At 47.2% G+C, this 16,394-nt stretch overlaps 1 protein-coding gene across 1 annotated transcript in view; it reads left to right on the plus strand.

The window, feature by feature from the left end:
- The first annotated feature begins 128 nt into the window (after positions 1-128).
- The window catches only part of KHDRBS3 (KH RNA binding domain containing, signal transduction associated 3), a 103,676-nt gene continuing 87,410 nt past the window's right edge, over positions 129-16,394 (plus strand). The window contains exon 1 of the mRNA XM_015590204.1: positions 129-216. Within this exon, the coding sequence (XP_015445690.1) occupies positions 129-216 (88 nt within the window). The remainder of the gene's footprint in view (positions 217-16,394) is intronic.

Raw genomic sequence — 16,394 nt, forward strand, 5'->3', positions numbered from 1 at the left:
ATTGAAAAGAACCTAGAAAATCCCTAAGTTAGGGTTGTTCAGTTGAAGAAAATTTGTCTTTATTTTAACTCTAAATATTAGGAGCGCGCGCCTCGAGTCCGCGTCCCGGGCCCGGGCGGCCGGCGAGCATGGAGGAGAAGTACCTGCCGGAGCTGATGGCGGAGAAGGACTCCCTGGACCCCTCCTTCACGCACGCTCTGCGGCTGGTGAACCAAGGTGAGGGCGCGCGCCCCGGCTGCCAACTGTCGCCCATGGCCGTTGGGGGCCTGGGGAGTGGCGGGGGGCTCGGGGACCCGGGAGAGTCGGGCCCGCGTAGGAATGCTGGGGTCTTGGGAGGCGGAACTGTGGGGCTGGCTGGAAATAGACCTCTGGGAGGGGCCCAGGCGGCGATCTGGGGGCATTTGGGTGGCGACCGGGGAGAATATGGGACACCTGGGGAAAAGCCCGAGATGCGAATCTGGGAGACTTGAGAAGGAGGGAGAAGGCTGGGGCGTTCGGATGAGACTCAAAGGCAGCCCTCGGGGACTCGAATACCCAAGGGAAACTTCTGGGTGGGGGACGGCGAACATCTGGGGACTTCGTGGGGTCGGGGGTTGCATTATCTCCTTGGAGAGGAGAGGGCGGGGGGCTCGGGGAAGTCGTGTTTCTGGTCGGTCTGAGGAACGGGAGGAGAATGGAAGGATTTGAGCGGATCACATGCCGAAGAGGTGAAGGAAACAGGTGCTTGGCTTGTTAGTGAAGTTTGAGGACCCTGGAGGAGGTTTTGGGGGGAGACCCCAAGCACCTTAGAGGGGGACCCTGCTGTGCTGGTGGCAGAGCCCAGTCCTCTCTCCCAGCCCTGTATTTCCCCCATGCCCAGGCTCTGGCAGCCCTGGTGGGGCGGTCTGCCCTCCCCGAGGGTGAGCAAGTCCTGCCAAGCCTTGCAGGCTCGCTCTGGGAGGGGTCTGCAGCCGAGAAGAGGTGGCACGAGAGCCCCTTCTTGGCTCGCCTGTCCTCATTTTGGGAAGAGCGAGTGGGCCACCCTCATTGGTGGCTGCTTCGGCGTTCAGAACACTGGCCAAGAAGTCCTCTGCCCATGCCATTTTAGCAGTACTCCAGCCAGCTCAGGGTGTGACCAGCCCTGGAAGGACAGGACACTGGGGTACAGGGGCGGATGGAGGCGCGCCTCCCCAGGACAGCGGTCCCTGGCTTGTTCCTCCTCCAGCTTCCTGAGTAACCTTCTGGGATGGAAGGTAAATGAAGCCTGCCTTCTCAGGAGCCGTCCTCGACTCAGCCTGTGTCCGGATTGTGTGTTTTAGATCAAGATGGGTTCGGGAGCCACTAGTCTGCTCTCCCCCTGGGTGACGGCAGAACCATCGGCCGGTCAGATCTGTTGTTACCTTTTGCATGGCTCACTCTGTGCAGTGACAGTCTGTTGTTCCCGAGATAAATCGGGTCTGCCGGTCTCCGTGCTGGTCCTGGCGGTTTCATTGTTGAAAGTGAAAGATGAGGCAGACATATTCTATTTGTATGTAGATATCTATATTTTAAAACAGCCACCTCCGGCATTTGCCTATTGCAACGGGTTCCTCAGAGTAGAGTGTGTGTCGACGGATGGCGATGGTGCTGGAGAGACTCACTGTCTCCAAGAATTTAATCATGGTATTTGAATTGTTGAAGAAGAATCATTTTACAGAGCTTTCCCATTTTATTTTAATTTTAGGCTCATTTTGATTTCTTTACTAAAATGGACTTGTGAAAAAGTAATGAGCATGCGTCCTTAAATTTTATTCCCATGCTCTTCTGAGCAGTTCTACAGTTAGGTTTGTACTCCTTGCTTTTTATGATTTACATACATCGTTTGTCTCCTGCTGGGCTGACATCTCTGTGAAAGAAATTTCTTTGTACATTGTGTGAGATCATTGGCATTAGAAGTATTCCGGACTGTAGAATCAAGAGACTTTTTCTTAATAGAGAAGCCGAATCAAAGTTTATTGTTCTCAGTTAAGGAAGCAGTGTAACTAAAAGTTTAACGAGTTATTTTAAAAGTCAGAATGATTTTTTTTGTGTGTCATGTTGCCATAGTGTTGTGTTGCTAATACAAAGTTCTTTTGGTTACTATGTTTTTACTAGTGTTAACGGCTTCCAGTTATTTGAAACAGATATTGGACAATGTTGCCATTCTGTATTTTTCTTTCTTTCTTTTTTTTTTTTTTTTGATGTTAAACCCCCGATTACCTTACTTTTCTGTCAAAAATGTAATTCTTGTAAGAAGTAGATCTCTCATATTGAACAGTTATGTGAAGGAGGAAAAGAGCTGCTCATATGCTCTTGTTACTGTTAATTTAGACTACTTCAGACTAAAACGTTCTTCCCTTAAGTCATAGGCTGATATTCAAGATGCAAAGCCCTATCATTTAAAATATTAATTATGCTGTTATGTAACTCCAAAATTACAAGTGCATTTCTAAAAGTGTCTTAAATCTGAATCTGAATGGTTATGAGGAAGCTTTGATTGTCAATCTGATAACCATCTTGTTGGCTAGAGGAAAGCATTTTAATCTTAGCTATATTGTTGACTATTCGCCTCTAAAGAAAACTGTTTTTTTTTTTCCCCCCCCGGAGGTTATTCTGAATCGCAATACTGGGACTGGGGATTGGTATTCTGGCACTAGCTTGTCCAGGGATGATGGATCTGCAATGCAAACCTTCATTTTATTGTGGAGTGGCATGTAATAGATGTGTTTTGTGGTTAACATCTCCAAATGCTAGCTCTGCCTTGTGTTTGCATAGTATTTGGAGGTTCCCGAGGCAGATAAGGCACATGCAGTCCAGCTCCATCCTCACACGTGCGCCCTGGTGCGGCTGACCCTGCTGTGTCTGTTTCTCTAAGGGATGGGGAGCTGAGGACCCAGCTACTCACGCTTGCAGGCAACTGACACAGATTTCATCTGAACTCAGGTCTCCTGTCTCTTGAGGCCGTTGTTCTTGCTACTTATGCCTCCCGTAAAGATGGGACAAAACGCTCTGCACATGCTGATTTAAAACCCTGCAGAAATCAATACGATTGATAATGCTTGCTTCTTGTTGACTTGGTTTTCTACAAAAGTTTTTTTCTGTATTTGTCTAGCGGTCTTCTTTGAAGAAACAAACATTCATGGAGCTTTATCCTATGGGATTTTAGTGCTCAGGCCATGAGGCGTGTTTGAATTAAAGCCTTCCTGTGACCGCCGTATTACTTGAGTAATTAACACTTTATGGTAATGAAACAGTTTATAAATGAGGTGGTGTCACTATTAAAACATTAAGTATTTGTTAACGTCGATCAACTTCCTAGACGAATTCCTTTTTTTTCTAATAATCTTTAAGAACTTGAGCTGGTATGAGGTCAAGATGTAGACTTCTACGGTAACTAATGCAGGTTGGCTTTTACACTTTTTCCAGGGTTGTGTTTTATGATGGGCATTAGTTGCTGACTTTTATTTTTCTTTTCTTAGGATAACCGGTTCTTCTTCTCTCCACCCCTGAAATAGTGAATACTTTTGTTTCTTTACCAAAAGTAATGGGTAATGTTTACACGATGTAAAACCGAATAAAAAATAGGCTTTGACACCCCCGCCCCCCCATAAGTTCCTATAGAGTGAATTGACATTGCAGTTTCTTGCCAAGGAGGTTAATTGGAAATGAAAGTTCCGTTCCATGTTTTATGTTATATTTGCTAGTAGGGGATATGCTGACTCCTACGAAAAACCATCTTCAGAAAATGTCTTACGCATTATTTAATCCAGCACTCTGGTATTGCTTTGGATGGTTTTCAGTACAAGCCAAGTAACCATTAAATAAGATTACATAACCCTGGATTTTTAATTATCTGATATAATATATGGATTGGTGGCTGGTTCACTGCCAAGTTGTATCTAGCAGTCGGTTACAAGAGGGTCCATTTCCAGATTGATAAAGTTCCTTGTTGGTGTTTTAAAATAAATGTTCATGTTACATCAATTTCACTAATATTAGGACTCACTCAGGATATATGTGGGGCAAAAACGTATAAAGTGAGGGCCATCGCCTGCCCTGTGTGCATCTCTGTTCGGCAGAACCCCCTGGCTTCTGCTTTTACGTTTGGGGACCCCTTTAGGAAAATACTTTTGATTTGCTTGAATGTTGTCGGACATGTAGAGTAAGAGAGAAGAATGAGCATCAAGACTGCAGAACTGTGTTTCAGTGGGGTCCCTTCACGCCGTAATGTGAGACTCTGCTTCGTCTAGAGGAGATGCGGTTATGTAGTTTTTAATTGTGTGTCTTAAGGTTGTCAGTTTTTGTTTTGGGTAGGAGAATGGATGTGATGACTCACATTTTCAGAGAAATCATTTCTGAATTTCCTTTAGCGGGTCGAGATTCAGAGCAATCCAGTGTCTGTGAGTTAGTGTTTCGGTGTCTGGACGTTGGCGGCGAGTTCACGGAGACCCTACCGTGCCAGGCAGGGGCGCTGGGTCATCAGGTCGAGGGGGGACCGCACCGTCTCTGCTCCGGAGAAACTCTTGCCTTCCTCTGTGTGTGTTTGAGAGTGAGTTTTAACTTTTTTAAACTAAGGAATGTCTTATTACCCTTTCACTAGCTTTTTTGAAATAGTTAACGATTTGATGGTTTAGATTTAACTGCTGCAGCCTAGGAACATTTTCGAGTCGCTTCTCTGTGCCGGGATTGTCTGCGACGTCAGTAGCACTGGAGACAACCCAGAAACGTAGAGGTGATTAGCCCAATTTTTCAGTTGTGGAAACCAGAGACGCCAACAACTAAAGTGACTCGCCCAAGGTGACATGCTTATAAAACATCTAGGTGAAGGTTCAAGCCCACTGTTCTTCCATTAAACCGTACTGACCCTTGTAGCTATAACGGGTCAAAGTGTGATAGGACAGTTACTTAATGACAGGAAGAGGTTGAAAACCTGGGCCTCTTATGTGCTGTCTGTTCTGTAGTCTTTGCTGGAATCGAAAGTTCTATAGTGTTCAATTTTATACTTAATCCTTGAAATTTCTGCTCTAAGGTATCTCTTCTGACCACTTACCTCCCTCCAGTGAGTTAGCGTGCCCATTCCTCTGTCTCCCATAGTGGCCGTGCTTCACGTTGAAGGGGTGACGCTCATCACTCGTGTCACCTGGGCCTCTTGTCCCTGGGAGAGAGCGAGTTTCCTAGGGGGCAGGGCCTCGTCTTACACGTGTTCGCGTCTTCAGCCCCTCACGTAATTCTCGGGACATAGCCCTTTCCGATGCCCGTCTTCAGATCCAGCCCTCCTTTCAGTTTGATGTTTTAATTATTGCAAAGGAGGAATTAGTGTATTTGGAGTTCAGTCAAGAGAGAGCTTTGCTTCCTATGGTATTAGAGCCTCGAACTGCTCTGTAAATACAAAAGCAAGCGCGTTCTCAGCGAGACGTGGCCTTACACAGGCAGGGGCCGTCCCCAGCGGTAGGTGTCCTTCTCTGGGGGGCAGTGACATGGTGTCAGATCTGCTTCAAATCACATGCTTGTTTTTTTTTGTTTTTTTCTTGAGGAACTTATTTAAGCCAGTGTACTCTAATACAACGAGTTCTCCTTCCCTAAACTCCTAATGAGATTTCTCATGACAGATCAAAACCAGAAACTTGAAGGCCCTTGTGACATGCCAGATAAGCCATCTTATTACCTGAAGGAGGTGATCTCCTATCTAAGGTGCCATCAGACACCCGCAGCCAGAGGAGCAGTTGACTGCAGATCAGATGCCAAGGGCAACTAGGCTATCCCAAGACCCCTTTGCTTGTTGTCATGGTTCCTACTGAGTGAAGATAGAATGGTTTACATTTTTTTTTTTTTTTTTAACCAGAAAAATAGAAGTAGAGAGCTCCTTAGCATTGGGGATAATGATTATATTAAAAGCTGCCGAATTCTGGGCCTCTTCTGTGCCAGGTGCTGCTTCTTCTTTCCCTCGAATCCCCCAACCTGATATGGCAACTTAGGGGGTTTCATCCCCTGCCCGCCTCCTCTGTTTTGCCAAATGAGACATCTGAGGCTCAGGAAGGTGAAGTCCCTCGCCCAGTCAAGGCGCATGGATGGCTTTAAGTAGTCAGGCGGAAGTTTTAAACCAAGTCTACGCAAAGAATAGAGCTAAAACGACAGAATGTGACATCGCTGTTTGGTTTTGGATACAAATTTCATTAGCGTGGAAGCCGGTTAGGAATTTGCGGTGGTGAGGTATACTTTTAAAAGAGGTTACGGGAAATGCATTTTTCCAGAAAGGTAAGCTCACTTTTTCCTGTGCTTTCCAGCGATGATTTTGAGTCCCGAGGAAGCAGTCACGGTCAGGATTTCTAAATACGGCTATTTCAGTGGTCGAGGAGAACATAGGAGAACTTGCCGTGTAGAAAGGAGTCACATTCCTGATAAAGGTCTGTCTCTCTTGAAGGAACATCTCAGAGGTTCAGGGCTCTTCGTATTTAATGCTCCAGTGATCACAGAAACGATCGGCTGGAGGTATGATGTCAGGAATTCGTAGTCAGTTTATGGTATGTTTAGCAATTCTTCATTTTCTAAAAATAGGCTCAGAAAAAAGAAGAATGCTAAGAGCATATAAAAACGGATCCCACAGACGTGTCTGGAGCAATGGCTGATGGCGGCAGTGACCGGTTATCAAGACCTTCTTCTGGGTTTGATGCTTCCTGTTCATTATTTCATTTAATTCTTCCAGTAGTCTTAAAAGAGTAATCATTTTCCCTTATTTTACAGATGAGAAAACTAAGGGCAGGGAGGTCTAATTTGCATAAGGTCAGACAGCTAACGAGAGGCAAACTGGGGTTCAGGTTCTCATGTGCCCACCTCCAGGGCGCTGTACACTTCACCTGTGAGCAGCAGGTAGAGTCAGAAGCTTTCCCCGTGGCTGGGTTTTCACGTTTGACTTCTGTGTGAAATTCAGCTCTTAAAAGTCATTGCCTGGTGTCGGACAGGTGACCTGTGAGCAGGGCAGACTGCATACCATACAGAGGGGTGTAGACAGGGGTATGACAGAATGGGGTAGGGACTTTGTGACCGATAGCAGCATGGAAAGACAGGCGGATGGCATTTACACGAGCTGGTGCCAGAAAGGGCCATTTGATTATAGGAGGCTGTAACCCTGTACAGGTTCATTTCTTAGAGCCTCAGTTTCTCCTGTAAAATTGGGGGCTTTATACTTCCTTCGTAGAGTTGTTTCAGACATAAGTACAGAGCCTAACACACTGTACTTATGTAAACATTAGGTGCTTAATAAACACTTCCTGCTCTTTGTACAGAATGTCCTGAGGCAGGTGTGTGTGTGTATTTGTGTCACTTTCCAGACATAAAGTATATAATAATAACTTAATACATAAATCATCTAGTTTCATTTCTTAGGGTAATTTTATGTTATGAGAATGATTTTGGTTTTCCAGTCCTGGAAGTATTGAAGGAGAAACTCATTCTTTGGGAAGCTTTGCTTATTAATATCATGTACAGAATTAGCAGCAGCGGCTCTGATGGATTTTTATTATGCTATTCAAGACGCACCACCTGAAGCTTCAATTAACAAACGAAGCTTCCATAAACAGTTTTATGACTGCATATCTTCAACTACGTCTGGACGTTCAGCAGCCTCTCTCCACAAGCACGAGATAGCTCACTCTGAACTGGTAAGCTTTACATTTCCATAATTTTTTACATTTCCATAATTTTTCACCAATCAGCCCCTGCTGTTATTTTAAGGACTTGAAAAGATATTCCTGGCATATTATTGATGCTCTCTCTTAACAGGACAAAGCGCGTGAGTTTGCGCAGGCACCCTTTTGATCTCTCCTTTGGTATAAACCTTACATGTGGGGTCACTTGGTTCGAGCTCTCAAGGAGGAATTATAATGGAGAGGAGAAGGGGCAGTTTTTATTCCCGTGGAATTTCTTTTTTTGTCTATTTTCCTATTTACGCCGTGTGTACTCTGCTCTTCCTCCACTAGATGGCGCTCCACACAGCTAGGTCACCCTCTTCGTCCACACTTGGAGCCGGTAGCTACTCCTGAACCGATGTTGGTCTTGATCAGTCAGCAAGCTTGCATTGCTTTTGATTTTCACGCATTGAGAATCATCTTCATATTTCTGATATTTTTAGAGGCATTCCCTCTACTGAGTATTTGCAGAAAATCATGACTCGTTTTTGTTTTGTAGCCACCAACCATTTCTTGTGTGTCTCAGGTGTGCCCAGCACTGTCGCTAGGTTCTTCTTCACACATTGCATCCTTCAATCCCGGTGACTGCCCTGCGGAGGTGTTTGTAGTTCTCATTCTACAGGTAGAGATGGAGGTTAGAGGGATATATAACTTGTTCAGGGTCATGCAGCTAACTTAACAGTATAGGGCTTACTGGGTCCTAAAGAAAAAAAATCTTCCAAAAGCATTGAATGGAACAACTTCTTTCAAGGAAAGTGTTAGGGTGCTCTGATTTATACGCTGGCTGCTGTGATCTGTTTATTTTGTTGGGGGAAAGTCGTAGTCCTGGCAGTTGTTTGCGTTGGTGTATGTGAGTCAGATTCTTCGGTTTGTGTAAGGAAGCGAACAATAGTGACAAAGGCTGGTGTGGAAATTCCTGCTTCCTCTTGCCTCCTGTCCTCTCCTGCCTGGACTGCCAGCATCATCACCACCGTCACCACCGTCACCACAACCATCATCACCATCATCACCATCATCATCATGATCATCACTGCCAGCATCATCACCACCGTCACCACCGTCACCACAACCATCATCACCATCATCACCATCATCATCATGATCATCACTGCCAGCATCATCACCACCGTCACCACCGTCACCATCGTAATCACAACCATCATCACCATCATCACCATCATCATCATGATCATCACTGCCAGCATCATCACCACCGTCACCACCGTCACCATCGTAATCACAACCATCATCACCATCATCACCATCATCATCATGATCATCACTGCCAGCATCATCACCACCGTCACCACCGTCACCATCGTAATCACAACCATCATCACCATCATCACCATCATCATCATGATCATCACTGCCAGCATCATCACCACCGTCACCACCGTCACCATCGTAATCACAACCATCATCACCATCATCACCATCATCATCATGATCATCACTGCCAGCATCATCACCACCGTCACCACCGTCACCATCGTAATCACAACCATCATCACCATCATCACCATCATCATCATGATCATCACTGCCAGCATCATCACCACCGTCACCACCGTCACCATCGTAATCACAACCATCATCACCATCATCACCATCATCATCATGATCATCACTGCCAGCATCATCACCACCGTCACCACCGTCACCATCGTAATCACAACCATCATCACCATCATCACCATCATCATCATGATCATCACTGCCAGCATCATCACCACCGTCACCACCGTCACCATCGTAATCACAACCATCATCACCATCATCACCATCATCATCATGATCATCACTGCCAGCATCATCACCACCGTCACCACCGTCACCATCGTAATCACAACCATCATCACCATCATCACCATCATCATCATGATCATCACTGCCAGCATCATCACCACCGTCACCACCGTCACCATCGTAATCACAACCATCATCACCATCATCACCATCATCATCATGATCATCACTGCCAGCATCATCACCACCGTCACCACCGTCACCATCGTAATCACAACCATCATCACCATCATCACCATCATCATCACTGCCAGCATCATCACTGTCACCATCGTAATCACAACCATCATCACCATCATCACCGTTATCATCATCATCTTCGTCTTCGTCTTCGTCTTCATTTTTTATCAAGGAATTTGCAGTCCAGTGGGGGAGATAAACATGTTAACAGGGAGCAATGTTAATATTGTGTTAAGTGCTAAGGCTGGGGCTCAGAATGACCCCTGGCTTGTCTCAGGACCAGGATGGGCTTTCTTGAGTTTTTTTTTTTTTTTTCCAAAGAGGAATTAGAATTAGCTGGATGCAGAAATCCTTGCAGGCAGGGAAAGGACATCAGCATCTATCTAACTTCTGCCTCCTCCGGATTATTAATTCCCGCCTCCCATACATCTCCAAAACAACTCCATCTTCCTGCTTGTCGTGGTGTGGCGTAGTTTCTTTAATCTGTTTTCCCCTTTCCTCCCTGCTCCCATTTTAAGACTTATTTCTTCTTTCTGGTATTAAAATACTTACTTGGAAAATCTTTAAACTTACAGAAGAGCTAAAATAACAGTACTAAAAGCCCCTGTATGCTAATTTGTCTGCATTCACCAATTGTTACCATTTTCTCACATTTGCTTTACCATTCTCTCTGTGTGTGTGTGTATTTTTGTGAGTAAGGTGCGTGTCTCTCCTTACTCTGGAAATACTTAAGTGCCTTGGTGAGTATTCTCTAGGAATAAGGGCCTTCTCTTAGATAACTGCAGTCACAGGGAATGATGGTCACATTAGAGAGTTGCTGATTGTTTTTGTTCTGTTATCTAATCCACAGCCCGTATGCTCATCTTGCCTGTTGTTCTCAGACTTGTCTTCTGTAGGATCCAGTTCAAGTTCACACCTTGCACTTGGTCGTCAGTCACTTTACTCTCTTAGAATGTGGGGGCGCACCTGTCTTCCTTGGCCTTTCCCGACGTGCATTTTCGGACGCCGCGCGGGCCGGGCTTGTGTGGCCTGCCTCTCACTTTGGACTGTCCGATGTTCGCTTCCCTCAGACAGACTCGTGTTTTGCTCTGGGCGGGAATCCCACCGCGCTGGCGCTGTCAGGAGGCGCGTGGCCTCAGCGTCGCTTTATCCCGTTTCCGGTGCTGTTAAGTTTGATTACTGAGTTAAGGGGAGTGATGGTTCTTTTCACTGTAAAGTTACTGTTTTCCTTTCGTAATTAATTAGTTCTTTTTCGGGGGAGAGGGAGGTACTGTGAGACGAGGTGAATACTCCGTACCTCATTACTCTCTCTTGCTCAAATTTTAGCCCCCGTTAACGTTTCTTACCTGGATTCATTATAACCGCGATGGTTGTACAATGGTAATTTCCTAACTCAGTCATTCCGTCTAATTCGATGGTTGACATTCTGCCAAGCGGAAACATTATCATTTTTTCTTCCTTCTTCCTCCCTCCCTCCTTCCATCATCATCTCCCTGTATAAGTTCAGAGATTCTTCTTTGATTCAGATGCTTCTAATCCTTTACTGTCATCATGTAAATCGAGTTGTCTCAGATTTGGCCGTTGGGAGCCCCTTTACTCTGCCTCCCCCTTCCTAGCTCTGAGCTACTAGAGAGCAGCGGCCAGGCCTCACCTCTGCTTACCAGTGCCACCCACGATAGGGCACAATCACAGGTATGTGGCCGAATGAATTAATGATCATGGTCAGCCGTTTCTATTGCACACCATACATTCCTCTTCTGTGGGGCTTTTGAATATTGATTTCTGTGGCTTGTCGATTTGTCGAGGTCCTTATTTGCAAGATGAGCCTTTTAAAAACATTTGCACAATGTACAAAGCAATACTGAGAGAAAAAGAATTTCATAAAACTCCTGAGAATGTTTTTCTTGTCCCGATGAAATGGTTACCTTTTTTGTCTCAAGGCAGAAGCATCACATGCCCCGCTTAACTCCAGTTAGCGTGGTCTTCGCTGAAAGGCAGAACTCCAGCTCCGATCGATGGGGTGAAAATTCTCAACGTTATACTCCTTTTATTGTCTCAGAATAGGTTTGTTTTTTCACTGTATTTTTAATGTGATTTCTTGCTCCGATTTATTCAAAAAAGGACTTCATTACAGCAGAGAGAAGTGGGTTTTGGGGGGCAGTGAGCCCGTTGTCAGAGAGCATATGTCCTTGGGAAGGCCCGCCTGGTGGCGGGGTCACTGACTGTCATCAAGGTCATGGGCGCTGAACCGGACCAGGCACCAAAGCGATCACAGCCACCAGCAGGAGCCGAAGCTAGAGATGCAGACTCACGGCGTCTCTGATGACGCCGAAGTAGCTCGGACTTTTAATTATTGCTTGCCTTTTTTTTTTTTTTTAATTCCAAAAATTCATCCTCAGTTGTAAACTTGTCAAGGAGCGGGTTTTCTGCGGTCAGCAAGCTGTCTGAGTGGTTATTGGAACAGCACCAAGCGTCGCCCAGTCCTTTCTCTAGGAGCCGACAGTGGCTTTCAGGCGCGTGTTAGCGTCGCGTCCAGGGTGCGGGCAGAGGCCCCGTGTGGCGACGAGGAAGCAGGCACGCGGCGCCCCTCCCCCATCCGCGCCTCCCCTCCTCCCCTTCTCTTCCCCCTCCTCCCCCTCCTCCTCTAATGCCCTTCTCTCTCTTATGTGCTTACCTACCTCATCTATATTCTTAGGGATTCGGCTTAGGTATAACCTAAAGGAAACGGATTGGCCCCCTGCTCTCAATTCTGGATTGGACGCCCGCTCTGTCCTTCTCTGTCCCTCAGAGCTTCTACACACCTTCGTCATAGCCTTTGTCACCCTGGGTCGTCATCTCCTTCTTAAGTTTCCCCTTTATGCTCCTTGGGGGCAGGGACCCCGTATCTGCAGTGCCTGGGACACAGTAGGTGTTCAGTGTTTGCTCAGTGACGGCCGCAGGGACCTCCTCCCACGTTGGTCTGCACTGGCCGTTCGCTAGTTCCTCTAGGATGGCCTCCCAGAAGCTGAGTGATTGGCCAGAGTTCATCGTCACTTTCAAGGTCTGTCACCTACATCGTCAAATTGATTTCTGCCAGTGGAATATGTGAACATATTTAGACGGGGCCTCTAAGTCGCATTTTGAGGTCGCGTCTGTTGGGATAATTTGTGTTGTCTCTGCTTAGGCCATGGTTATTTAGGGAGATACTAGGAGAATACATTTATTTGCGGACTCTTGGCCTGCCACCTTTTACGAGTGCTTTGTAGTGGGAGCACGATGTACCAGACCAGAAGAGTGGATATCTGGTTTTCCATTTTCCATCCTGCTGGACAGCTGCCTCTCCAAGGTAATGTGTCGTCCCTTGGTACTGGGCAGAGAGCTTCCTTCGACACTCAGTGTCATGATCAAAACGGGAATTCGTGCCCTGCCAGAATTAATGCTTCTCCAGAAGTTGGAGAAGCTCTTGGAAAAGCACGTTTGTCTGGGCTCCTTGTGGGTTTGCAAAGTTAAAAAAAAAAAAAAAAAGTTGTTATAATGTCTTTGAGTTGCTGGTTGGACCGATGAATTTACAGTGGCCAAAGCTGTCATTAGGACAGAGAGGACGATGGCAGGCGACGATGTGTGTGGTGTTTGGGGCGCGTCTGCGACCTGCAGCGGAACCACACGTGTCCCCCAGGCCTGCCCCGGAGACGAGGTGGTTAGACTCATCGGGCCGAAAACCAGAGAGGGGGCAGGCGGAAGTGAGCTCTCGGTTACCGGGCCCCTTTCTGGAAGACCAGTCTCGTTGGGATGCCCAGTCGTCCTAATACCTCCACCGTCCCGAAGGCACCTGTGGGCCGTCTTTCTTCTCCGTCTCTACTTCTTGTTCTGTGTGTCTCTGTGTGTGTCTGTGTGTGTCTTTCTGTGTGTCTCTGTGTGTTTATGTCTGTGTATGTGTGTGTCTGTGTGCGTGTCTCTGTGTGTGTCCGTGTGTGCGTCTGTGTGTGTCTCTGTGTGTGTCTGTGTCTGTGTGTGTCTCTGTGTGTGTGTGTGTCTGTGTGCGTGTCTCTGTGTGTGTCTGTGTCTCTGTGTGTCTGTGCGTCTGTGTGTATCTCTGTGTGTGTCTGTGTCTGTGTGTCTGTCTGTGTATGTCTGTGTATGTGTGTCTCTGTATGTGTGTCTCTGTGTGTGTGTGTCTCTGTGTGTATGTCTGTGTGTGTGTGTGTCTCTGTGTGTTTATGTCCGTCTGTGTGTCTGTGTGTGCATGTCTGTGTATGTGTGTGTCTGTGTGCGTGTCTCTGTGTGTCTCTGTGTGTGTCCGTGCGTGTCTCTGTGTGTGTCTGTGTGTCTCTGTGTATGTGTTTCTGTGTGTGTGTGTGTGTCTGTGTGCGTGTCTCTGTGTGTGTGTGTGTTTGTGTGTGTTTTGGGGTGATGGGTGGGAAGTGGTCTGACAGAGCATATGTCAGAGGACTCTAGCTTAGGCGTTGGCTCTGAGACTTGGGTAAGTTAACCCACCTCCGTGGCACTTACCTCGTCTGTCAGGTGGGGTGACACCGCATGGCCGGTGGCGTTAGGGCAGGTGTGTGTGAAGAAATAGGTGGGAAGCGTCTAATGAGTGACTGCACTTAGTAGGTGCGCAGGCCGTGCTGGGGTCTTCCTTTTCGGTGAGGCTCTTCCCCTCCGAGCAGGTGGCAGAGAATCTGTGGGTCGATGGCAGCGTGGCGCTGTCACTGTTCTCGTGCTCCTTCCCGAGGGTGTCTTCCGCCTCCCGCAGCGCTCCCAGACATCATCTGTTTCTTCTCCCTCTTCCTCTCTGTCTCCTTCCCGTTAGAAAGAAAGGTCAAAACTGACGCGTTTTCTCTTCGGAAATGTGGTGTTTACTAATTAAACCCTCTTTGCCCCCGGCTCGTGCTTGGAAGGTGCTGATTATATGTTTGTGGACTCTTCCCCCCCTCCCCCCGCCCCCGCCACATTAAACCTGTGGCACAGTGGTCAGAGCTGGCCGGAAACCGCTTCTCAGACCGGTGATCATTGCGGTTGCGTTGCCGGGTGGCCCCGGGCCCAGAGCGCGCTGGCCTGTGGCAGCAGAGCCATCGGCTGCCGTGCGTGCACGTGGGGGGTTCACGGCCGCCCGCACGGCCTCGTCATCGCTGTCAGGCTGCGGTGGCTCTGTGTGTGTGTGTGTGTGTGTGTGTGTGTGTGTGGACATTTTCTGTACTCTAGGCTCTTGGAAGCTAATTAGTCATCGGAGCTAAATTGTATAAAGTATATGAATCAGCTTCGTACTCTGAATTTACATGGCTGGACTTTTTCTTCATCAGTGCCCCTGGCCATGAAGGCAACCTGTTCAGGGACCTAACTCTGCTGCCTCCCTGGATCCCCGACACTCCCCTGCTGTCCCCCCAGAGCTGAGTTTCCCTCCCCCGCCCAGACCCAGGAGACCGGGGTGCCTGTCGGGAGGGACTCCGCTTCTGGACCATACAGGCGATTTTCACATGGACCGTCGAGCACAAACGTCCAGTTCCAGTCTCTGGTGACGTAAGAAGACTGTGAACGTCCAGCATTTTGCATAGTGATCAAGGCTGAGTCCAGCATTTTGCATAGTGATCAAGGCTGAGGCCTCTGGAGTCAGATGCTTCGACTTAAACCCCTCCCACCACACCTCCACAGCCTGTGCCCTGGGGCAAGTCCTTCACACCCTCCCTACTACATTTCCTCAGTGGAGGTAAAATGTCCAACACAGTAAAAATACTACCTCAAAAGATCCTTGCGAAGATTAAATATGCTAACATATGTAAAGCATTCATTACCTGGTAGGGAGTTACATTTGATTAACGTTAAGCTGCTATTATTATTATTATTGTTATCATCATCATTACTATTACTGCTACTACTACTATTTTACTATTTGGATTTGTCAAGTGCTGTGCTAATTGCCGGGGCGGGGCGTTGGTGTTGGTGAAGATGAATGAGAAACAGCCCCTGGCGTGAGGCACTGAAGGCTACTGAGAAGTGTACGGTGTGAGAAAGGCTGGGCACAAGAACACTTCTCAGTTCTCCTCACTCAGGTCAGTTTTCTTCCGCCCCTCAGCCGTCTGGCATGGGATCCCTGCATCATCTGTCTCTCCCTACTAGAATGTGCAGGCCTGCAAGCAGCATGCTGCCTGCTCCCTGCTGTGCCCCTAGCACCTGTCGCAGTGCCTGACATGTCGAACGCCTTCAATGAAAGATGTCTGATGACTGGACTCTGAAATTGCTGAGACCACTGATGAGCAAACGATGAGCGGGCCTGGACGGGACGAGGAAAACCACAGAGGTGGCGCTGTGTACTTTGGACCTCGAAGGGCAAGGAGAGTTTGCCAGCTGTCTGCGAGGTGGACAAGGGCGTTTTAGCCAGAAGAGCAGAGGTTTGCGGAGGTCTGCGGTGTGAATGAGGGGAATGGGTCGCCTGCCGTCCCATCAGATAATGCGATGGCTAGTTTGCATGGAGATTATAAGGATTTACTTTGTTTGGTTACTTCCTTAGTGGTCAGAGTCACGTGCTCATCGAAACTCTTGCTTTGCTTATTGCAGGAAATTAAGTTTTTTGTAAGGTTTCCAAAGGTAGCTTCATATTTTTTGGTGAAGTTAATTTCTAGAATATCAGTGATTCTTCATTGATATAATCAAGCACAAATATAACTAAATGATGGTGAAGATAATGATGGTGAAGACGGTGATAATGGTAGTGATGATGATGATGGTGATGTTGGTGATGGTGGTAGT

This window comes from Pteropus alecto, unplaced genomic scaffold, assembly GCF_000325575.1.
Source record: "Pteropus alecto unplaced genomic scaffold, ASM32557v1 scaffold105, whole genome shotgun sequence".
Classification (NCBI taxonomy): domain Eukaryota; kingdom Metazoa; phylum Chordata; class Mammalia; order Chiroptera; family Pteropodidae; genus Pteropus; species Pteropus alecto.